The 24,649-nt window shown below is 41.9% G+C and overlaps 1 protein-coding gene across 7 annotated transcripts in view; it reads right to left on the bottom strand.

Moving 5' to 3' along the window:
- Positions 1 to 565: 565 nt before the first annotated feature.
- The window catches only part of gatad2ab (GATA zinc finger domain containing 2Ab), a 58,842-nt gene continuing 34,758 nt past the window's right edge, over positions 566 to 24,649 (bottom strand). For 6 of the 7 annotated variants that reach the window (XM_060941382.1, XM_060941383.1, XM_060941385.1 and 3 more), the window contains 4 exons: positions 19,217 to 19,490; positions 18,695 to 19,128; positions 17,881 to 18,139; positions 566 to 2,527 (listed from right to left, as the gene is read on the bottom strand). In XM_060941382.1, coding sequence (XP_060797365.1) covers positions 2,394 to 2,527; positions 17,881 to 18,139; positions 18,695 to 19,128; positions 19,217 to 19,490 — 1,101 coding nt within the window. In that variant the 3' untranslated portion in view covers positions 566 to 2,393. The remainder of the gene's footprint in view (positions 2,528 to 17,880; positions 18,140 to 18,694; positions 19,129 to 19,216; positions 19,491 to 24,649) is intronic. The other variant, XM_060941384.1, reaches the window with a different exon arrangement.

Genomic DNA, 24,649 nt, shown 5'->3' with positions numbered 1-24,649 from the left:
AAAACATGGAAGGTAGGAATTTGACTTGAAATATTTGCAAAGGTGAATGACTAAATTAGTGGGGTACTGTGGCTAACCAGGTAAACTTTTAACCCAGGAGGGGTGTCATTATTTGATGTGCTAATTTATGGAACACTGATTTTAAAAAGCCAGATGAACAATACTCCAGGAATCTTGTTTGATTCATTAATGTACATCTCCACTGTTGGGTTGGTGTTGAACTGCTTAATATTTAAAATTGTCTTGTACAATATACTTAACATACAGAATATTTAAATACGTCTTAAATTTCAAGAGAGAAAAACAGATGCTAGTGAAGGAATGACTTTATAGCTGCTGTAATGTCAATATCAGGACCTACCTTTTCTCGCAGATGGTAAACAGGAGACTATAAATGAAAAAGTATGGTCTTTCATGAATAAATTAACAGTAATTATTAGCAAATTGCTGTGGTATAAGAAAAAGGAAACTTCAAAATGTGCTGTTGGAAGCAACACACATCAAGATGATTTTCATATAACATCCCACCATGTAGTTTATAAATAATTTTTTTAAAGACAACAGATTAAACTTAGTTTTTATTATAATTGTGAACTGACAGACCAAAAATAAATGAAAACGGGGATTTTTTTTTTTTTTGTACAACTCAGAAAAGGGATGCATACAGTGCTGGCATCCCTGGACAATGGAATGGCATTAACTCTCAGCAGCAGCAGACAGTAGTCAGAACCACAGTCTGACACAGGCCTCCTTACACAACAGGCAGCTCAGACCCTGAGAGAGCTTAGGAACAGTAAGAACTCCACCTCTACATACTCGTGGTGGCTATCAGATGACTAAAAGCTGGCTGCAAGTATTCACTTACAGGCTTTTGTAAAGAAGAGTGATGTGGAGGGAAAAAAAAAAAAAGGTTTATGATCATGGACTACCAGTCCCTCCAGCTTAACTGAAATCACAGGCACACTGCCAGCAACTAAATTAGTTTAGAAGCAACAGAACAGGAGCTGGGAGGGGAGGGGGACAAAATATTCAATCGTTAAATTAACTTCCCCTGCATTCAGTCTGACATTTGAGCAGTGTTACACAAGATAACTGCTTATTATCTCTAATAAGCAAAAACCAAATGTGTGCTGTCCTGCACAATGCTTTTCTACTAGCATTAAACTCTGTAGTATTGACAAATCAGTTTCTGACACAGTTATACAAAGACATTCCAGGTGTTTCTGTTGTTGAATTTAGTCTTCAGCTGAATGAAACTTCTTACAGAAAACTATGATCAAGTAGTTCAAACAGTCTAAGCCACTGAATTATCCTTCATTTAAAGTGAAGCATACCCATGTACAGTTTTAAATATCCCCATTTACAAATATAACCTCAAAAGCATGAAAGAGAAATAATGAAAGGGGGGGGGAACCCACACACACCACACTTAACCAAAATCCCCACCCATGTCCCTTTCCCCCCTCTAGAAAAAATTGTGTCCACGATTTGAAGAGCTGAAAAAAAGGACAAAAATTCAAAACAAAACAAAAAGCACAAACAGTAGTCCCATTGTGGCAGTTCAGTAACCACCCAAAAAAAAGTTTTTTTTTTTATTTTAAGCTTATTTTACCATTTAAAAATACACACTAAACTGGCAGATGTAAAACCACCTTAACAGTACAATACCTTTTACGTCAGCCCTCAAAAAAGGACACCTCAAAACAAAAAAAACAAAACAAAAAAGGGGGGGGGGGGGGGGGGGGAGCTCCGAAAAGCATCAGAATTACATAATTTTGCACTCCCATTGTATTATTTAAAAGACAGCATGTGTGAACCACACTGAAAATGTGTTTTACAAAGCTGAAGCATTTTTAGATGGTCCTCAGAGTTAAAAATAATAATAATAATAATAATAATAATAATAATAATAATAATAATCTCACACAACCTTCCTGGTTTCCTTCAAGAGGAAGGAGACATGTCTGCTAAAATGAAGGGGTTACCAATTCACCTTGTATACCAAAAGAATCCCATCAGCAGCAGAAACACAAACATGGAGATGAAGGAGACCAGTGAGCAATGGACATCACCAGTGTGGATGTGGCAGAATCACTGCAACCAATGAGGCATATAAACAGACCTGATGCATACACAGCCTGTTCCAAAAGGTCCGACACACACACACACACACACACACACACACACACACACACACACACCGTGTTAAATCTGATCCTTCAGCCAGTCTCTCAGGACTTATTGTCTCAGGATTATTTCTGCTTGAACAGGTCTCCAGTAAACAGAGAAATGCTTTTATTGCTTTGTAGCTGGTTATCTAATAATATCCAACTGGTGTCCAGGACTTCTATAATGAGAGATCAGTGAAGGAGCAGCGGCGATAGAGGGAGGCATCATTTCCAATTATTTGTCGTCTGGGAGATGGAGCGGGACGGGATCATGTCGAGGAGATACTCCCGCTGACGATCTGCTGGAGAGGTTGTCTTGAGTACGGACAGACTCGGGTTGACGTAGGCCATAGTGACACCTGTATGAAGAGAGTGCACAGAAATCAATACAGGCTGCATGATAACGACAAAAATAACCATGCAAAACACCAATCAGAATTTATAGACCATTAAAAAGTGCTTCATTACATTTTAAAATAAGCAAACAGAAAACAAGGTTCTCTTTACTCAAACAAAAAGCCTATATTCTTTAAAGTTCATCCCAATGAGCCAAAACTCCATGACCACCTGCCTAATACAGTGGTGCTTGAAAGTTTGTGAACCCTTTAGAATTTTCTACATTTCTGCATAAATGACCTAAAACATCAGATTTTCCACACAAGTCCTAAAAGTAGATAAAAGAGAGCCCAGTTAAACAAATGAGACAAAAATATTATACTTGGTCATTTATTTATTGAGGAAAATGATCCAATATTACATATCTGTGAGTGGCAAAAGTATGTGAACCTCTAGGATTAGCAGTTAATTTGAAGGTGAAATTAGAGTCAGGTGTTTATCATCCCATTGATTGAAATCAGGTGTGAGTGGGCACCCTGTTTTATTTAAAGAACAGGGCTCTATCAAAGTCTGATCTTCACAACACGTTTGTGGAAGTGTATCATGGCATGAACAAAGGAGATTTCTGAGGACCTCAGAAAAATCGTTGATGCTCATCAGGCTGGAAAAGGTTACAAAACCATCTCTAAAGAGTTTGGACTCCACCAATCCACAGTCAGAGAGATTATGGACAAATGGAGGAAATTCAAGACCATTGTTACCCTCCCCAGGAGTGGCTGACCAACAAAGATCACTCCAAGAGCAAGGCGTGTAATAGTCGGCAAGGTCACAAAGGACCCCAGGGTAACTTCTAAGCAACTGAAGGCCTCTCTCACATTCGCTAATGTTAATATTCATGAGTCCACCATCAGGAGAACACTGAACAACAATGGTGTGCATGGCAGGGTTGCAAGGAGAAAGCCACTGCTTTCCAAAAAGAACATTGCTGCTCGTCTGCAGTTTGCCACAGATCACGTGGACAAGCCAGAAGGCTACTGGAAAAACGTTTTGTGAACGGATGAGACCAAAATAGAACTTTTTGGTTTAAATGAGAAGCGTTATATTTGGAGAAAGGAAAACACTGCATTCCAGCATAAGAACCTTACCCCATCTGTGAAACATGGTGGTGGTAGTATCATGGTTTGGGCCTGTTTCGCTGCATCTGGGCCAGGACGGCTTGCCATCATTGATGGAACAATGAATTCTGAATTATACCAGCGAATTCTAAAGGAAAATGTCAGGACATCTGTCCATGAACTGAATCTCAAGAGAAGGTGGGTCATGCAGCAAGACAACGACCCTAAGCACACAAGTCGTTCAACCAAAGAATGGTTAAAGAAGAATAAAGTTAATGTTTTGGAATGGCCAAGTCAAAGTCCTGACCTTAATCCAATCGAAATGTTATGGAAGGACCTGAAGGGAGCAGTTCATGTGAGGAAACCCATCAACATCCCAGAGTTGAAGCTGTTCTGTACAGAGGAATGGGCTAAAATTCCTCCAAGCCGGTGTGCAGGACTGATCAACAGTTACCGGAAACATTTAGTTGCAGTTATTGCTGCACAAGGGGGTCACACCAGATACTGAAAGCAAAGGTTCACATACTTTTGCCACTTAGATATGTAATATTGGATCATTTTTCTCAATAAATAAAATGACCAAGTATAATATTTTTGTCTCATTTGTTTAACTGGGTTCTCTTTACCTACTTTTAGGACTTGTGTGAAAATCTGATCTTTTAGGTCATATTTATGCAGAAATATAGAAAATTCTAAAGGGTTCACAAACTTTCAAGCACCACTGTATGTTGTTATTCCTCTGCATGCTGGGCAAACAGTTCCAGCCTGCTGAGACATGGACTCTACAAGACCTGTGAAGGTGTCCTGTGGTATCTGGCACCAAAATGTTAGCAGCAAGGCGGCACGGTTGGTGTAGTGGTTAGCACTGTCGCGTCACAGCAAGAAGGTTCTGGGTTCAAGCCCAGTGGCCGACGAGGGCCTTTCCATGTGGAGTTTGCATGTTCTCCCGTGTCTGCGTGGGTTTTTTCCGGGTGCTCCGGTTTCCCCCACAGGTTAAAAAGACATGCAGTTAGGTTAACATGGGGCAGCCATGGCCTGTAGGTTGAGCTGAAGCGCCCAACTGCTCCCCAGGCACTGCAACATAGCTGCACACTGCTCTGGGTATCTGTGCATGTTCATTGTTCACGTGTGTGAATGTGCAGTGTGGGAAATAAGGCCAGACCGCAGACATCGACCGGTCATTTTCGCATTTATCCGTTTGTACGGTATTTCAAAAGCATCGGACCAGATGGCCCATGAAAAATTGTAAAGATATGGGTCTAATCTAATTTTCTTCCAAACCTTACACTGGGTGAATAAATTGTGTCGTAACACAGCCTGTGAAATGGGCCCCCGTGGGCACGACTTTAAAAATTCGTAACTCTGCCATAGATGGTCCTAGCCCCATCAAAATTTACAAGCACATACCTCTCCCTGAGACCTTTCGAACCAGCACAGGACCCCCTGGCCCATTATTTGCCCCCTGAAATCCCCACACGAGCACTATTCGTCGAAATCTTTAATATGAGCCTTGGCTCAAGCCAGCCTTTAAAAATTCATAACTCTGCCACCGATGGTCCTCGCCCCGCCAAAATTTACAGGCACCTCCCTCTCCCCCAAGTGGCACATTAAATAAGACAAGAATAATACACTCCATTGTTTTTATTGCACAAATGCAGCTGAACTAGTGTTTTAAGGTTGGCAGTATCTGATTAATCCAGTCAGTTGATGAAGAGTTCAGTTCACATGAAACTTTGCAGTACAGTATTGTGCCAAACTGCCAATCAATGGTTATGCTATAAACATTTTTTTCCATTCATTATAAGAATGACAGTCATGTACTTTGGAAGATGTAGATTTATATTTTAATCGAGTTTTTTCTTCTATTTTCTAAGTTCTAGTCCAGCAGATTTTACTCTGAATGCCAAATGATATTCCCATATCTAGTTCGAGTCATTTTAAAAGTAATTTTGTTCCAAAGTTACTTGGAATCTCGTACTCCGTTTTAGCTCATGTAAGAGTAGTTGTATTGTTAATTCGGATAAGTCTATAAGAAATTTAAAAATAATATAAAAATAGTCTTTGACAAATGTTTCATGAGTTATTATAGTGTATAAAAACATGACATTAAATATACACACACCTGCTAATATATTGTGTATGTATATATCATTTATATATGTGTAATCTATATACACATTTTATATATAATGTGTAATCTATACACACGTATGTATATTATATATAAAGTGAGAACAGTGAAACAGCAGTGAGGTGTGCAGTTGGAACGACTGAATGGTTCAAGGTGAAGGTGGAACTCCATCAAGGATCTGTTTTGAGCCCTTTCTTGTTTGCCATGGTGATGGACAGCTTGACGGACGAAGTGAGGCAAGAGTCACCATGGAACATGTTTGCGGATGATATTGTGATGTGGCGAAAATAGAAAGGAGGTTGAGTTGGGTTTGGAGAGATGGAGGTATGCATTGGAACGAAGAGGAATGAAGGTGAGCAGTAGCAAAACAGAGTACACGTGCATCAGTGAGAATGGCAATGAAAGTGTAGTCAGGCATGAAAACGGGTCAGGGGTGAAAAAGGTGAGAAGGGTGCGCGAGTGGTGACGTGGCCTCTGGTGTTGTTTTATTTTGTTTGGGGGGGTCCTCCCCCAGAATAAATATTATAGCCTCCTTACTAAGTATACTGTATTGACACTTGCACAATGACATACAGTACAAATACATGTAGTTATAGTGAAATTATGCCCTGGAAAAAAATGCGAATAATAGAACGAAGAAAGTGGAACACACAAGGAATAGTGATCATTTTTTCCTTTTATTTGCCTGGACCACCAGTGTCTCCATGGCCCGCTTTCGCCGAGTTGCCACATGTTTCAGCCTTGCCCGCTTCTCTCCTTCAGCAGTCGGTTTCTTGGCCTGCTGAGCACTGCAAGTTGCTTGAGAGCCATGCTTGCTCTGCTGCTTTTCCTCCTTGTTCACCCTCTGCTGGTGTTTGTATGTGGCTGCTGCAGAGTTAATGTTCTTGCACAATGTTCTGTCCACTTCCCCAAACTTCACGTCCTTCCTTCTAAAGAGCTGCATAGCTGTCTTCCCCCTAGACATCAGCGTGTACTTGACCGTCTGTATTGCATTAAATGTTTCCACATTCATGTTGCCACTCCTTTGATCAATTACATCATTCATCAGACTAAATGAGGACTCAACTCTAGGTCCATGAAAGATGGAGAGGCAACACTTAACCAGTGCACCCAGGGAGGGGCACTTGTCTGGTTTGTTGAAGACATGACCCCACCACTCCACGATGCTCTCTCCCTCCTTGAAGCTGGGGATGGTCAGGTCAACAGTGAACCGCACAAGTTCCCTCTGGATATCCTGGTCTGCTGGCAAGAGGTGCCCCAGCATACCACTCAGCCTGCCAAGATATGGAAGTACCTGCAGCTTGCAGTTCTTTTTAAATCAAGGCTGAATACTTTCTTCTTTGCTGCTGTCTTTTATTAAATCAAATTTGAGACTTTTAATTTGATTTCTTTCAGCACGGACAGCACTACAAAATGGCGTCTCCACTATACAGTGCCCTATAGAGGGCTACCGCATGACGTCACCGCGCCGTGAGATTTTGTTAGGCGCCATATTGGAAGACCAAGTACATGCACTCACAATATAAAACAAAGTACGAGCGAGAGTAAAGTGACACGATGGATGATAATTCTGGTTGAGTACATTACCAGCTGCAGAAAGGGCACGGTATGTGGAGAAACTGGCTGTGATTGATGGGTTTGACCCATATGATAAGACTCGGGGCAAGGGAGAATGGAAACATAAGGAGGACCGGACACCAATTCTGCCATCTGTTTGCTACCCAGACATTATAAACTATTTGTTGTTTATACCCAGTGCCTATACTGCTGATGACTTGAAGGCCTACAAAGGGCTACAGGCTTACAATTATGTTGTTAGTGGCTCGGTTCGTGATATTACAGCTGTTATTAAGAATAACCTACGCATTGTTATGGCCAAGGTAATCTTGTTGATATTTATCTTTTAATAATATATCTTTTCAGTTGAAAAATTAATACTTTGTTACTATTAAGGTATCCATAATTTAGGTTAATTTATCCAAATTCTACATATGTATTTATCAGGCTTTCGTCTAAACAGGGAAACAGGGGCGCTGCGCCCTCTTACTCTCGGCGTGTGCCCCCTTACCGACTCCGTGAAAACATCCCAGCAACACTACGTGACAATGTGCCTGATCATCAAATACGTTATAATTGCTCCAAAAATATTCCAATCATAGTAGATACACCGCCAGATGGTGCAAAAACAATCCGAATTGGCGTTTTCCAGACTGAGGTGCCATGCTGTTTAGTTGTTTATTTGTCGCGGCTGCTCTCGCGAGATTTGACATGGGTTACATACAAGGTCAGCTGACTTGTAGAGCGAGATTTCTCGAGACTGAATGACCTTTCACCCACCGGCGCGGGAGCTTTTGACAGAAGTAGTTCGCGAGTTGTTTTTGTTGACACTTGGGCATTTAAAGATGTCATCCCGCACCACGAAACGGAAGAAAGCCAAAGACTGTCCGGGGCAGAAGATGATTACTTCTTTTTCAATGTTGACAGACAATTTGTTACAATTTCCCTCTCAGATAGCCTCAGAATGTCCCACTGGAGCATTTTTCAAAGGCTTTGCACTTTGGGGGACGACAACCGGCACCATCTCCCCCCCCCCCCCGCTTCGCTCCCTCGCCATGGTGAGCGCCCTCATACTAAATTTTTCTAGAAAAAACCCTGTTTATGATATATGCCTACACAACAACTATGCTTTATTTATATAATAGGAGGGAGAGCAAGCCCCAAACCATCCTAAATTATTATTAAATTGTAGAAGTCTGGGAGGCTTGCTCCTCATACAGTTATCAACTTGGGGCCAATTTAGCATGTTTTAAATCTGAATTTCTTGCGTTTGCTTACCTCAGTGTCCACAGATCATGCACAGACTTATCCATTATATCCAGTTTTTTGCCAAGTCTCACACAGGTTTCTTTCAAGTCTACTGTTGGGCCAATAAATCATAAATAAAACAGCTCAGATTTGTTTGTTTAAGTCGTTTGCCACTGCACTTTATTCTCGTGGGTTCACATACCGCTGCCGTTATTTCCCCCTAATCATGAGTTTGTTGGTCTTCCAAAATGGCGCAGGGGTCTGTTTACTTCCGGTTTCGGGTGACGTCAGTGAAATCCCTCTATAGTGAGTAGCGAGCAATTTCGGACACAGGGATTGTCAAAAGACGTGCGCGCCCTCTTTCGAATGCTGACGTAATCAAGCCGGAAGTTTTGTTTGTTTTGATGGCAAATCAGGAAAGTTTGAAAAAAGTAGGAAATTCAGTCCGATGACTCAATCCAGCTTCCAGCGGTCTGGTCTGCACTCTGATGTGTGCACGCTCTGGCCAGCAGGAGAAGAGGCGCGAAATGATGCTGCTTGCCCTTCGCAGCGAGATGTACTCGTCGCTATGGCATCAATATCAAAGCAGGAGGAGGAGGCGCAAACCGGCACGAACTGTCTATGGGCGCGAAGCGACCTCCTTGCCCTTTGGGTCAATATCAAACCCCCCCCCCCAATTTTTTTTTCTCATCGGCTCTACACGATTCACGTAGGTCACCCATTTTGGTTTCAAAACTGCGAATTTCGCCGAAAGGTGAGGGATTTTCATGCATGGTAGTGAAGATGCAAGGAGCAGATAAAGAAAGTTGGTGAATTCAAGTATCTGGGGTCAACTGCGCAGGAAAATGGGGGCTGCAATAGTGAGGTGAGAAAGAGAGTGCAGGCAGGGTGGAGCAGTTGGAGAAGGATTTCAGGAGTCATTTGTGATAGGAAAGTCCCAGCAAAAGTGAAAGGTAAGATGTATAAGAGAGTAGTGAGACCAGCTGTGATGTATGAATTGGAGACCGTACCCTTAACGAAGAGACAGGAGGCAAAGTTGGAGGTGGCAGAGCTGAGGATGTTAAGGTTGGCGATGGGAGTGACAAGGTTGGACAGGATAAGGAACGAGCACATCAGAGGGACAGCACATGTGGAGAGCTTGGGAATTAAGCTCAGAGAGATGAGATTGAGATGGTATGGGCACATCCTGAGAAGAGATGCAGAGCATGTTGGAAGGAGAATGTTGAGGATGGAGCTGCCAGGCACACGAAAACAAGGAAGGCCAAAGAGGAGATACATGGATGTGGTGAGAGAGGACATGAAAGTGGCAGGTGCGGTAGAGAAGGATGCGGAAGACAGGGAGCAATGGAGACGAAAGATCCACTGTGGCGACCCATAATCGGGAGCAGCCGGGGGGGGGGGGGGGGGGGGGGGGGGGGGAATAAATAAATGAATATAGTGTGTGTATGTGTATTTAAAAAAAAAAAAAAAGTTTTTTTTTCCTACATTGTAAATTAATACTGAAGTCATCCAGACTATGCAGCAACACGTACAGAATCATTTAGTAAACTTTAAAATGTTAATCAAACCAAAATATATGTTTTAGATTCTTCAAAGTTGGCACCTTTTGCTTTGATTACAGCTTTGCACACTCTTGACATTCTCTCAAATCAGCTTCATGAGGTAAAATCACTCGAAATGGTTTTCCAACAGTCTTGAAGGAATTCCCAGAGGTGCTGAGCACTCATTGGCTGCTTTGCCTTCACTCTGCAGTCCAACTCATCCCAAACTCTCTCAATTGGGTTTAGATCAGGTGATTGTGAAGGCCACGTCATCTGACGAAGCACTCCATCACCCTCTTTCTTGGTCAAATAGCCCTTACATAGCCTCCTGTAGGTGGCGTGTTTTGGGTCATTGTCCGAAAGACAAATGGGCCCACTAAGCGCAAACCAGATGGGATGACATGTCGCTCCAGAATGCTGTGGTAGCCATGCTGGTTAAGTGTGCCTTCGATTTTGAATGAATTGCCAACAATGTCACCAGCAAAGCACCCCCATACCATCACACTTCCTTCTCCATACTTCACTGTGGGAACCGCGCATGTAGGAACCATCCGCTCACCTTTTCTGCATCTTACAAAGACATGGCGATTGGAACCAAAAATCTTCAATTTGGACTCAGACCAAAGGACAGATTTCCACTGGTCTAATGTCCATTCCTTGTGTTCCTTGGCCCAAGCTATTCTCTTCCTTTTGTTGTTCTTCCTTAGAAGTGGCTTCTTTGCAGCAATTCGACCATAAAGTCCAGATTCACGCAGTCTTCTCTGAACAGTTGATGTTGAGATGTGTGTGCTACTTAAACTCTGAAGCATTTAGGTGGGCTCTTATCTGGGGTGCTGTTAACCAGGGCTTTCCACAAGTGCCGGCTGCCGGCCATACAGCCGACTACACAATTAAGTCCAGCCGGCTACTTTAATGACTTATTTTTGTAACCCACAGGCTCTAAATATTAATTTTTGATTTTAATAAAATTAAATGTTTATCTAACGGACTGACAATAATGTCAAACTGAACCGCACTCATTTAAGTTGTGATTCGTGCTGTTTGTACCGATAATAACCACAAATTCCCCGCCGACTTCGTTCATCGAGGGAGAGTAACTCATCCGCAGCCCCAACATGCGGTGCGCGCGCGCGCTCGGCGGAGGCAGTAGTGTGTCGGAGGGAACAGAAGCAGAGATGACGCTTATTTTGTCCCCGGTAAACCAGTCTTCTCTCATTCAATTACATGCTGGCATCAAAAGACACCGTTGGTTGTAAATGAAACCAAACAGTCGTTGGAGTGTATTTTCATACACAAATGGAGAAATGTTCGCTGAGTGTTTGATTGTGTAGCCCCACTGCAGACCGTTGTTGTTAATTCATAGCATGCTCAGCTGCGTGAATGTGTCATGCACTGAAAATAAGAGCTTTACAAGCCAGGAACGCCTCATGATGCAATACGCAAGAAAAGAAAGATGATTTACTGCCATTTTACTTTGTATTTGAGTAAAGTGAATAAATAAATGGTCTGTGGAAAATACATTTAATCCTGGGAACTGCGTGCACAGGAGTTTATTTTGTGTTTACTCTCCCCCCGGCTACTTATTTGTCATGGCTGGCTAGTATGAGCCTTAGTGGAAAGCCCTGTGTTAACTTGTGGTTTCTGAGGCTGGTAACTCTGATGAACTTATCCTGTGCAACAGAGGTAACCCTAGGGCTTCCTTTCCTGGGGCGGTCCTGATGAGAGCCAGTTTCATCATAACGTTTGATTGTGACCGCACCTGGGGATACTTTCAAAGTTCTTGAAATTTTTTGGACTGACTGACCTTCATTTCTTAAAGTAATGATGGACTGTCGTTTTTCTTTACTTGAGTAGTTCTTGGCATAATATGGATTAGAATAGTACTCAAATAGGGCCATTCACTGTATACCAACTCGACCTCTTCACAACACAACTGATGGTCTCAAACACATTAAGAGGTCAAGAAATTCAAGAAATTAACTCTTGACAAGGCACAGCTGTAAACTGAAAGCCATTCCAGGTGACTACCTCGTAAAGCTGAGTGAGAAAATGCCAAGACGTGCAAAGCTGTCACCTAAGCAAAAAGGTGCCCACTTTGAAGAATCTAAAATATAAAAACATTCTGGCTTGATTAACACTTTTTTGTTTACCAAATAATTCCATATATATTTCTTCATAATGTTGATGACTTTAGTATTAAATCTACAATTCAGAAATTTTTAAAATAATGAAAAACCACTGAATTAGAGGGCATTTCCTAACTTTTGACTGGTACTATATACACACACACTTGTAACCACCTGGAACATCCTTGGCCCCCTTCCAATACTTTTTTTTTTCTAGACATGGAACTGACCTTTGTACTACTGTTTTCTTGGGTTTAGCTTTAAACATGTTTTTCTTGAATCTGACATTTTCTTGTAAATTATATTAAATTTGTAGTGTAATTAGCAACTAATGCTGCATATAAATTTGACCTTTGAAGATCACAAATGTGCCTGGAAATAGCTGAGAAGCCATCTCCAGACATCTTAAAGCCCTTCAGTTTTGGACCCCTGGCTGCATTGTTCCGGGCCGTTAGCCAGTCATTTGGACAGGCTGAAATTTGGACAGACTTGTCCATCCTGTGACAGTCTGCTTAAAATTCCTCATATCCCACAGTGATGTGTGTTCACTGTTTCAGATGGGTTAAATGCAGAGGAGAAATTTCACTGTGCGCTTGAGCATACATGTGACAAAGCCGCCGCCTTAGTTCTGTAAGAAGCCACTGTGGGTTGGACTCATCCCACAGATGCTCAACCAGATTGAGATCTGGGGGATGTGAAGACCATGGCAACACTATCATACTCCTCAAACCATTCCCCAGCAATGCGTGCAGTGTAGCAGGCTGCATTATCCTACTGAAAAAGGAAACTGTGATTGGGGAACAACATACAGTGCTGAGCGTAAATGAGTACACCCCCTTTGAAAAGTAACATTTTAAAACAATATCTCAATGAACACAAACGATTTCCAAAATGTTGACAAGACAAAAGTTTAATATAACATCTGTTTAACTTATAACGGGAAAAAGTAAGGTTAATAATATAACTTAGATTACACGTTTTTCAGTTTTACTCAAATTAGGGTGGTGCAAAAATGAGTACACCCCACAACAAAAACTACTACATCTAGTACTTCGTATGGCCGCCATGATTTTTAATGACAGCACCAAGTCTTCTAGGCATGGAATGAACAAGTTGGCGACATTTTGCAACATCAATCTTTTTCCATTCTTCAACAATGACCTCTTTTAGTGACTGCATGCTGGATGGAGAGTGATGCTCAACTTGTCTCTTCAGAATTCCCCAAAGAAAATAATTTCTTTACACCACAAAGGTGAAGGCTACAAGATGATCAGCAAAGCTTTACTTATCAGTCAGAATACTGTAGCAAAAGTGGTACAAAAATTTAAGAAAGATGGAACTGCAACCATCTCATAGAGACGTCCAGCTTGTCCGCAGAAGTTAACACCTCGACAGGAGCGACTTCTGATGAGAAGGGTTGAAGAAAATCGGCATGCAAGTTCACTGCAGTTATCTAAAGAAGTAGAAAGCCAAACTGGGGTGACTATTTCCTGTGACACAATACGGCGTACACTGCAGAGGAATGGCGTGCATGGATGCCATCAACGAAAGAAGCCTCTCCTAAAGCCCAGGCACAAAAAAAAGCCCACCTAGAGTTTGCCAGGGCCCATGCTGACAAAGATGAAGACTACTGGGACTATACTCTGGAGTGATGAGACCAAGATAAATGTTTTTGGAACTGATGGCTTCAAAACTGTATGGCGTCGCAAAGGTGAGGAATACAAAGAAAAATGCATGGTGCCTACAGTGAAACATGGTGGTGGCAGTGTCCTTATGTGGGGCTGCATGAGTGCTGCTGGTGTCGGGGAGCTGCATTTCATTGATGGCATCATGAATTCACAGACGTATTGCTCTATACTGAAAGAGAAGATGCTACCATCACTCCGTGCCCTTGGTCGTTGTGCACTTTTCCAACATGACTAAACACACATCTAAGGCCACTGTTGGATTTCTGAAGAAGAACAGGGTGAAAGTGATTCAGTGGCCAAGTATGTCTCCTGATCTGAACCCAATTCAACACCTATTCTGAAGAGACCAGTTGAGCATCACTCTCCATCCAGCATCCAGTCACTAAAAGAGGTCATTGTTGAAGAATGGAAAAAGATTGATGTTGCAAAATGTCACCAACTTGTTCATTCCATGCCTAGAAGACTTGGTGCTGTCATTAAAAATCACGGAGGCCATGCAAAGTACTAGATGTAATAGTTTTTGTTGTGGGGTGTACTCATTTTTGCACCACCTTAATTTGAGTAAAACTGAAAAACGTGTAATCTACGTTATATTATTAACCTTACTTTTTCCCGTTATAAGTTAAACAGATGTTATATTGAAATTTGTCTTGTCAACATTTTGGAAATTGTGTTCATTGAGATATTGTTTAAAATGTTACTTTTCAAAGGGGGTGTACTCATTTACGCTCAGCACTGTACCTATTCTGGAACACGTGTCAAATTAAACACTCTTTCACACAAGAAATCAATTACTGTATGACATAAAAACACGGAATAGCTACATTTTCATTCCCACTTAGTGTTCCATAACCAAAGAGTAACGGATACCGTGTATTCCCACCAGACTGTATTTTACAGAATGCTCCAGACAGCAAACCTCTGCGAGACATGTACAACATGAGACCGGATATGACGCAAGTCATGAGGCAGCAAGTCCATTGTTATGAAAAGCCCAAGCGTTAACATTAGAAATACCAGAATCATGAACTGTACCAGATATCTGATGAACAATTTCATCTTTGGCACGAACAGCTAACTGGTCTTAGATTCCAGTGTCGTTCTAGTTCCTAGACATATCTGCCGATGTTTTCTTTGCCTGTTATTTTGACTTTGCCACTGGTTGTTTTAAATTTGAGGCCGAGTAGTTCTGTTGCAAGATCACTACATCATTTACATCACTGCCAGCAATGTCACTGCTAGTCACAACACGTTATTCCGATGGGTCCGAATCCCACAGGAGCCATAGCAAAAGATTTCCATAAAACGTTACTAAGTTGCGAGGAGATAGATTAGTGTTTCGACTTTGCCGTCTTGCTTCCATTCCCCCAACACAGAATAAAAGCCAAAAACATATGGTTTTCAGTGAGAGTGGGAATGGGGTATAACAGACATGTATGCTCAACCCAGGGTTTTCAAGCAGAACATTGCCCGCAGCATCATACCCTTTCCCCTGGCTTGTATTCTTCCCACAGCGCATTCTGGCACCAACACAACAGTGCACATGTACTAGGCCGCCCAAGAGGTGGAAAACAAAACAACTGGCCAGGCAACCTTCTATTGCTGCAAGACCTGAATGTTTGCTTACCATCAAATACGAGGGTAAGTCAAAAAGTTCTAAGACGAATGTTATAATTTCAAAAGGAATTCAAAAAAGGAATACAAAGAAGAAATTCCCTGATGGAAACATCGCTTGCAGAAGTGTTTTGACTTAAAATGGAGGATATGTAGAGAAATAGCTGTTATTTTCATAAAGATTTTTTTTCATTTGTCTTAGAACTTTTTGACTTACCCTTGTATATGCCAGACCTTGATGTGCTGTTACAAGATAATTAACATTATCCACTTCGTCTATCAGTAATACGAATGTTTTGGCTCATCAGTGCATAAATAATAATGTTGTACATTATATGGACATCAGTGTTTTGCTGGGAAACACGCCACTCATTTTTCATACGAGCTACAGTACATCCAGGACACAGAGATCCAAAACTGACAAATCTCTTCACGTCACTCGTGAGAATATCAAGGAATTCTTTTGATAAATTTGGGTAGTTTGTGAATACGTTTGCTTGAAGATATGACATTTATCTTATGTTGAAAAACTTGCATTTTTTCATATAAAAAAAAAAACATCACAGATCTGAGTGACCTATTTAAATAATATTGGCTGGCTTTGAGTGGCATCAGATATATTCCAATCGGCTAGCATGATACTGAACTCGTCTTTGACTTGTTCAGGATCATGCTAGCTGAATGGAATATATCTGACAGACCATGAAAAAAAGCCAGCCAATATTATTAATAATACATACACACTTCATATCAGGATTCTCAAAGACCAACACCAGCTTACCCACAACTCTGTGCTGTTAGCGTGGCAGTGAAGTTACCTTCAAGCCGGTGTAGTGTTCGTGAAGGTCAGTGCTAGCGCAGTCAAGCCGAATATTATTTTCCTTGTGCAATTTACTTAGTTACTTGTAAAATCAGCATCAACGACACAACATAGTGACCTGGCAGCCAAAATTCTCTCAATCTTTTGCTTTTTAATGAAGCAAACCTCATGACCATGTTTGTTTACAAACAGTCACTTGCTAGCACAAAAGTTTTACATCTCCACGTCTCTTTTCCAGTTTTTCATCCATAGGTATGTTTTTCTCTTGTAAATATGCATAAAGAATGTACAATGACGTTTTGGTTGCCTTTCGGGTGCTCAGTGCATCTTCAGTTTATTTATTTAGTGCTTAAACCTAGCAGTAGCACTGGATTAGCCTCGTCTTCACTCTTTCCTGGCAGACAAAGAAATGACTGCGCATGCACAACAGAAAAGCAGTCATTGGATAGGTCACATGAGCACCAACATAATGTGCAATATTGTAACAAACCCACAAGAAGGGAATAGAATAGTTTTTATTCCATGGAAAAAGTAGCCCGTATGTATAATTCCTAATACAGGGGTGATAGCGTTCCGGCGCCGCGCCAGATTTCTGGCGTACCGCGGCGCCGGAAAAAAAAAAAAAAAAAATCTAGTTCGCCCATTATCCTGTGTCATTCTGAGATGCGCAGATAGACAGTAAAGGGAATTCGTTCCCTTTACTGTCTATCTGCGCATCTCAGAATGACACAGGATAATGGGCGAACTAGATTTTTTTTTTTTCCAGCGCCGCGGTACGCTGGAAATCCGGCGCGGCGCCGGAACGCTATCACCCCTGCTAATATTTCACGCCGATGACATCACTCCCAGTGCTCTCCCTTGACATGAATAGTTAAAATGGTGAACTGATTCAATTCAAAAGAATTTTAATTTAACTTGTGGTTTTTTTTTCGTGGCTGTGTCCATATAATATAACACACTACACGGTGGCGTGAAGATACAAAGTTTATCTTCTCATGTTGAAAATACTGTCACTTGTTCGCTTCGCTCACTCATATGTTCACCACTCGAAGATAAACTTCTTCGCGCAACCTTGTAATATCCTATTTATTACACAGTGTAAAATATAAAAAAATCTAAATAAATTAGCCACCTTAATTCACCAAATAGTTAAAACATTAATGGAGTTTTTGCCATAAATGCAATTAAATTAATAAACTATCTGCATACACAATTAACTTCAGCAAAGCTTTCTTACTAATGTTTAAACGAGAAAGCTAAAACTGATATGGGAAAACACTTGTAGCATGTGTGCAAAATTGTATTATATGAGAGAACACAATTGTATGAGAAATTAGAAAGGAAGAGAACAAGGTAGTGATCAGGAAAACTCCTTTTACTAAACAGTCAAGTCACACAGCTGTCTGCTATTGACATGACTTTTCCAACACCCACCTTCACATACACACATAAGGGCAGAATCATAAACAGGAAGAGGAGAGAGTGTAACAGGGGCAGACATTTTGGATCAGTCTTGATTCGGACGGCATTATCTACCTGTGGGAGTGCTGCTCTGTTTCCTCCAGACACTGGTGGTGGCCTTACTGCTACTGATGGTGGCCTTACTGCTGCTGCTGGCTCTGCTGTTGCTGCTATTTGGCCCAGCCCTCCCAGCATGCTTACCTGGTCTGCTGACCAGCCCGGCAGCAGTCACTGCATTATGCAGCTGACTGGACGTAGAGAAGCTGCGGCTCATGCCACGTGAACTTGCGCTGACCACCACCTGGGGCACAGTACGCACCACCTGTCCTGGACTCTGCTCGGGGGGGGGTAAAAGCAAAAGGAGTTCTTACTCAATAATGCCATCACTGCACACTGCAAATAGGCTGTCAGGGCAGCAACCGTTTCAGTTATCTCTCCAATTTACAGAAAAAAAACAAAAGAACCAAAACTCCAGTATTTCACACTTGGGTCTACTTTTTTTTTTTTTAAATCTCAAGTGAATTTTTTTCTTCTTCAAAATGTTCGTTCCTTTCTGAAGGACGATACAAAATTACAGTGTCTTCTTTCAGCTGTTCCTGTTAGGGCTCACTACAGCAAATAATCTCTCTCCATAACATCCTTCCATCACATCCAGTTTTTTTTGTTTGTTTTTGTTTTTAAACCAACTTAAACTAACCCTGAAGATTTCTTACATTGTAAGCAACTGAAATGTAAGAAATCTTCAAGGCTAATTTAAGTTGGTTTAAAAAAAAAAACCACCCCCAAAACACTTGGGATGTGGTTGTGGTCATCCAAGTAATGCACTTAAGGTAATACATACAACTCTGCGATAGTGTCATTATCACTTGGTACTGAGCCCAGAACTCACTTGCTTAACGGTGCTGGAGGGGTAGCGACTGACAGTTGCCCTGTTTGACTGCTGCTGAGGCAGTGAGGATCGTCCCGTTTTATACTGCGGAGACACCAGCACGTGCTGCTCCAACTTCACCACTGGCGAGGATGAGGAAGACGAAGAGGCAGCCGAACTCTTTGGAGAGGATGAGGAAGACTGCTGAAGGATGCGTTGCTCGATCTCCTGCTCCTGCTGCAAGGCCTTGACAAATGCTGCCTTTAGCCGGTTCGTGTGCTCGGCCTTCAGGGCTTTCTTTTGGTTGGAACTCATACACTGCTCACACAGGATTGAGCTGTTACTCTTGTCCTGTCTCCAGCGTGAGGTGAAGTCTGTGTGGCACTGCGCACACGTAAATGGCTCCTTCACAGGTGACGCTATCGGGGGGCTGCCCTGTTGGGGCTGCTGTTTGCCTAAAGAAGACAAAAAGACGTGTGTTAACCTTCTGCTAACTTCTTTGAAGTGTCCGTCTTTTTCACAGGTGTGAAACAATGTGCTCACTTTTGGCCAGATCCAGCAGGTTCTGTACCACCATCTCCAGTCCCACCAGGTAGATAAACTCATTGTTGGCAGCCGAAGGGAGGAAGTTGAGCTCTGGTGCAGGGGGTTTTGGAGGAGGGATCTCTAATAGGGTTTTTTCCAGCTGCTTCCGTAGAGCCAGCTTGGCAGCAGCCTGTCGGCTGGCGGGGGAGTCATTAGTATTAACCGTGGAGGCGTTGGTGCCGATACCTGACTGGGAGGAGACTGAAGAACCCTTCAACGCAGTAGGCGAGCCCTAAATAAGGAACAAGAAACAAAAAGAAAAAGCATCATTTAGCTAAAAATACCAATTCTGTCTCACCTCTAAAATAAAAGAAAAGCTGTCTAGGAGGATTAGTCATCCAACCCAGTGATTTCTGAGCCACAAAAAAAGAACCTGCTCTGTGACAAGACTTCTGTAACAAATGGTCAGCCTCCAAATACACTACAGCACTACTTAATTTTGGAGGGAAAATGAAAATCTCTAGGCACCTCACAATTTGACTATCTTCATTCATCTTGAATTGTTACCCTACCAAATTGTAATCCATCTTATAGATATTTAGACACTGCCTAAAAGCGGAGGTTCTGATGAGTGTACAAGCAAAATATTTGCAAGCGCACAATATCCACCTGAATAGAATTATAGCATATGAACCATTGAAACGCGTAGCGTATTATATGGACACGAGCGTTTTACTGGGAAATGTACCACTCATTTTTCACACGAACTACATCCAGGACATCAAGTGACACCCCCCCTCCCCCAATGTGTCACTCATATTAAATATGAATTGTATTCATATTGACTACGATTCAACATGAATACTGAATCGTTTCAATAAATTGGGGTACTTTTTGTTTGTAAATGTGTCGATATAATAAAATCACACTTTGGCTTGAAGATGTGAAGTTTCTTCTCGTGTTGAAAAACTTGTATTTTGTATGGAAAAATACATCACAGACCTGATTTCACACTCCAATGATTTCACACCCAGTGTTTTCCTACTGATTCGATGCACTGTGTCAAAATGGTGAACCGGTACAAAATTAAAATTCTTTTGATTAACTTGCATGTTTTTGTGAAAGTGTTCATATAATATAAAGAATATATATTACACAGTCGCACAAAGATTAATTTTACAGGGATCCCAGACGTCCGCTATTTAGCGAAATTCCACTATTTTCTAGCGAAAGTGTTTTTTTGTTTTTTTTTTTAAATCTCTTGTATAACCATTAAAAATATGTTTAAGTAAAATGACCAGCAGAATACGTTCTGATTTGGTTTGCTTGTTTAGCGATGTTTTCGTCGGCTTCGTTTGTTCTCGTTGACATTCGGGAACACTCGGAAGTTAAATTGATGTAAATACCGCGAGCAGTGTTGCCAGATTGCGCGGTTCTCCGCCCAGTTGGGGGGTTTCAAGTGCATTTTGAACATATTTTGGGCTGGAAAACCTCAGGAGTATCTGGCAACACTGACCGCAAGACTGTACGCGATAGAACAAGAAAACAATATGGCTGCGCCCATTTGCTAGAAAACATGTTTTAACTCTGTTCGTGCTTGTGTTTCTAATGCGTTGAACTTCATTCAGAGCACTATAGGAACATCAGAAAAGCAGAAGGAAAGATCAGAGAAACAAAAGCAGAGAAAACTGGAGGAAAGACAGAATGCACCCCAGAAAAGAGCATTAAATTCCTTTGCAGTGAAACCTTTCAAAAAGAGAAAGGTTTAAATCAAATATCTCCAGTATTTGCTGTACATATGTACATATATCTAATATTACTGAATCATTGATTTCTGCTCATATTCATGATTTTTGAAAAATGAATGTGGCTTATATTAGACTAGTTTTGACATTAACTTGAAACAAAAAAATAAATGAGATGAACTATGGATACTATTATAACAAAATCAGTGGAATATTTAGGCAAGCATATTCTTCAAAGCTAAATTTGTCTAATTTTTATAATTTTTTCTTTGCCACTTATGTCATTGATTACAAAATATGGCATCAAATAGATACACATTATGGTTAAATTCTGTTGCTTTTCTATGTTAAATCCATGTAAAAAATGTGTTCTATAGCATCTTTAAATGCTAAAATCTCAACAGCTTCAGGCAGCCCCCTTGACCCCTGCTGATAGTTTCTCATCTCATTATCTCTAGCTGCTTTATCCTGCAGGGTCGCAGGCAAGCTGGAGCCTATCCCAGCTGACTACGGGCGAAAGGCGGGGTACACCCTGGACAAGTCGCCAGGTCATCACAGGGCTGACACATAGAGACACAACCATTCACAGTCACATTCACACCTACAGTCAATTTAGAGTCACCAGTTAACCTAACCTGCATGTCTTTGGACTGTGGGGGAAACCGGAGCACCCGGAGGAAACCCACGCGGACACGGGGAGAACATGCAAACTCCGCACAGAAAGGCCCTTGCCAGCCACGGGGCTTGAACCCGGACCTTCTTGCTATGAGGCGACAGCGCTAACCACTAGCCTACACCACCGTGCCGCCCAGTGATAGTTTCTTACATTCCTCTATTTTTTTCAATTACTGCTGGGATCCCTGATTTTATTTTGTGTTGAAAAATAATTATGTTCATCACTCAAATATAAACTTCATATCTTTGCACAACTGTGTAATATCCTCTATGCATTTCACATCAATAAATTACTGTATTGTCTTGTGACAGTGAGATCAATAATGCGATATGCATCGCAGTTACAAACACATTTTATCTATCAATGCTTGAAAAACCTCATATCCGACCAGACGACAAAAGTTGGTGCTGACAACCTAAGCAACACAGGCGCCAAGAGAGCAGGGAACCAGTCTAAAGCTGCTCATCTCATTTCACAGGAAATGCATTAAAGTTTTATTCAATACGACAACCGGCGAGTGGCCTAATGGTTGCGTGTCTGCCTCTCGAGATCGTAGAGATTGCGAGTTCTACTCACGGTCGGGTCATACCAAAGACCATCATAAAAATGATGCCTACTGCCGTCTGGCAAGGCATGCTGCAATACAGATGCGAGTGGGGAGTCAAACTCTCGTGGTTACCAGAGGACTAGCCCCCCACTGTAACCCTAGCTATGTAATATAGGCGAGAGGCCGAAGGCTACGAAACGGAGATCGGCACTGTCAAACGCGCCATGAACGGTGCGGAAAGGACTGTGACTTTTTGATGCAACATGACAATACAACAAAAGTACAAAAAATATTTTGAGGAAATCATTCAAATGTCCTTGTTTTTGGCTATAATTCGTTTAAGTATGCGTGTGTTCAAGTGTACTGGAAAAGCTCAGCTCAGAGGGGTCCATGTAATTACACCCATTGGCTAAGGGTGACGAGGGTCAAGGACATCATGTACCAACGGCACAGTTGAAGCGGGCAGGTGCCAAACTTGGAACTTTAAATGTCACAACTGAGTTAATAATAAACAATATCGCTGAATAATGTTCCTTACCTCTAACCCGTGTGTGTGTGTGTGTGTGTGTGTGTGTGTTTAACACACACACACACACACACACACAGTGGGGCAAAAAAGTATTTGGTCAGCCACCAATTGTGCAAGTTCTCCCACTTAAAAAGATGAGAGAGGCCTGTAATTTTCATCATAGGTACACTTCAACTATGAGAGACAGAATGGGGGGAAAGAATCCAGGAAATCACATTGTAGGATTTTTAATGAATTAATTGGTAAATTCCTCGGTAAAATAAGTATTTGGTCACCTACAAACAAGCAAGATTTCTGGCTCTCACAGACCTGTAACAACTTCTTTAAGAGGCTCCTCTGTCCTCCACTCGTTACCTGTATTAATGGCACCTGTTTGAACTCATCAGTATAAAAGACACCTGTCCACAACCTCAAACAGTCCCACTCCAAACTCCACTATGGCCAAGACCAAAGGACACCAGAAACAAAATTGTAGACCTGCACTAGGCTGGGAAGACTGAATCTGCAATAGGTAAGCAGCTTGGTGTGAAGAAATCAACTGTGGGAGCAATTATTAGAAAATGGAAGACATACAAGACCACTGATAATCTCCCTCAATCTGGGGCTCCACGCAAGATCTCACCCCGTGGGGTCAAAATGATCACAAGAACAGTGAGCAAAAATCCCAGAACCACACGGGGGGACCTAGTGAATGACCTGCAGAGAGCTGGGACCAAAGTAACAAAGGCTACCATCAGTAATGCACTACGCTGCCAGGGACTCAAATCCTGCAGTGCCAGACGTGTCCCCCTGCTTAAGCCAGTACATGTCCAGGCCCATCTGAAGTTTGGTAGAGAGCATTTGGATGATCCAGAAGAAGATTGGGAGAATGTCATATGGTCAGATGAAACCAAAATAGAACTTTTTGGTAAAAACTCAACTTGTGTTTGGAGGAGAAAGAATGCTGAGTTGCATCCAAAGAACACCATACCTACTGTGAAGCATGGGGGTGGAAACATCATGCTTTGGGGCTGTTTTTCTGCAAAGGGACCAGGACGACTGATCCGTGTAAAGGAAAGAATGAATGGAACCATGTATCGTGAGATTTTGAGTGAAAACCTCCTTCCATCAGCAAGGGCATTGAAGATGAAACGTGGCTGGGTCTTTCAGCATGACAATGATCCCAAACACACCGCCCAGGCAACGAAGGAGTGGCTTCGTAAGAAGCATTTCAAGGTCCTGGAGTGGCCTAGCCAGTCGCCAGATCTCAACCTCATAGAAAATCTTTGGAGGGAGTTGAAAGTCCGTGTTGCCCAGCGACAGCCCCAAAACATCACTGCTCTAGAGGAGATCTGCATGGAGGAATGGGCCAAAATACCAGCAACAGTGTGTGAAAACCTTGTGAAGACTTACAGAAAACATTTGACCTCTGTCATTGCCAACAAAGGGCATATAACAAAGTATTGAGATGTATGTTCTTTATTGTTTTTGATGGTTTCATACATTTTGTAATATCATCTTTACTTTCTAAATATTTATCCACATACCGCCCTTGTGGCACGGGAACCTGTGATTGGTGGACAGCGGACAAAGGGTGCCTCCCATTGGTTGTAAATCGGGACTTAATAGTCGTAAAAACACATATGACCCGCTGATTGGCTGTTTACATACTGAAGCCAAGCGGAGATGTCCGGCGTCTGTTGTCTGAAGTAAACTACAGCTAAAAAAGCTCTACCACCGGATTACCTGGACAATCCCTAGTCAGAAAGAAGCGAAGGATAGATATACATGGAAATTAGAGTTTATTAGCGGTTACGATCCGTACAAAATTCCTCGAAATGACTGGAGTGACTGTGCAGATTTGTCGCCTAGCATTAGCTACATGTTGGAATATCCTTCTTCCCGAAAAGTTCTGACATGGAAGAACAGTTTTAAAAACACTACAGAAGCAAGAAAACCTTCTGTGTAAAGACTT

Source organism: Neoarius graeffei, chromosome 15, assembly GCF_027579695.1.
Source record: "Neoarius graeffei isolate fNeoGra1 chromosome 15, fNeoGra1.pri, whole genome shotgun sequence".
NCBI lineage: Eukaryota > Metazoa > Chordata > Actinopteri > Siluriformes > Ariidae > Neoarius > Neoarius graeffei.
Note: the sequence above shows the minus strand (reverse complement) of the source record. Positions and strands in the feature narration are given on the sequence as shown.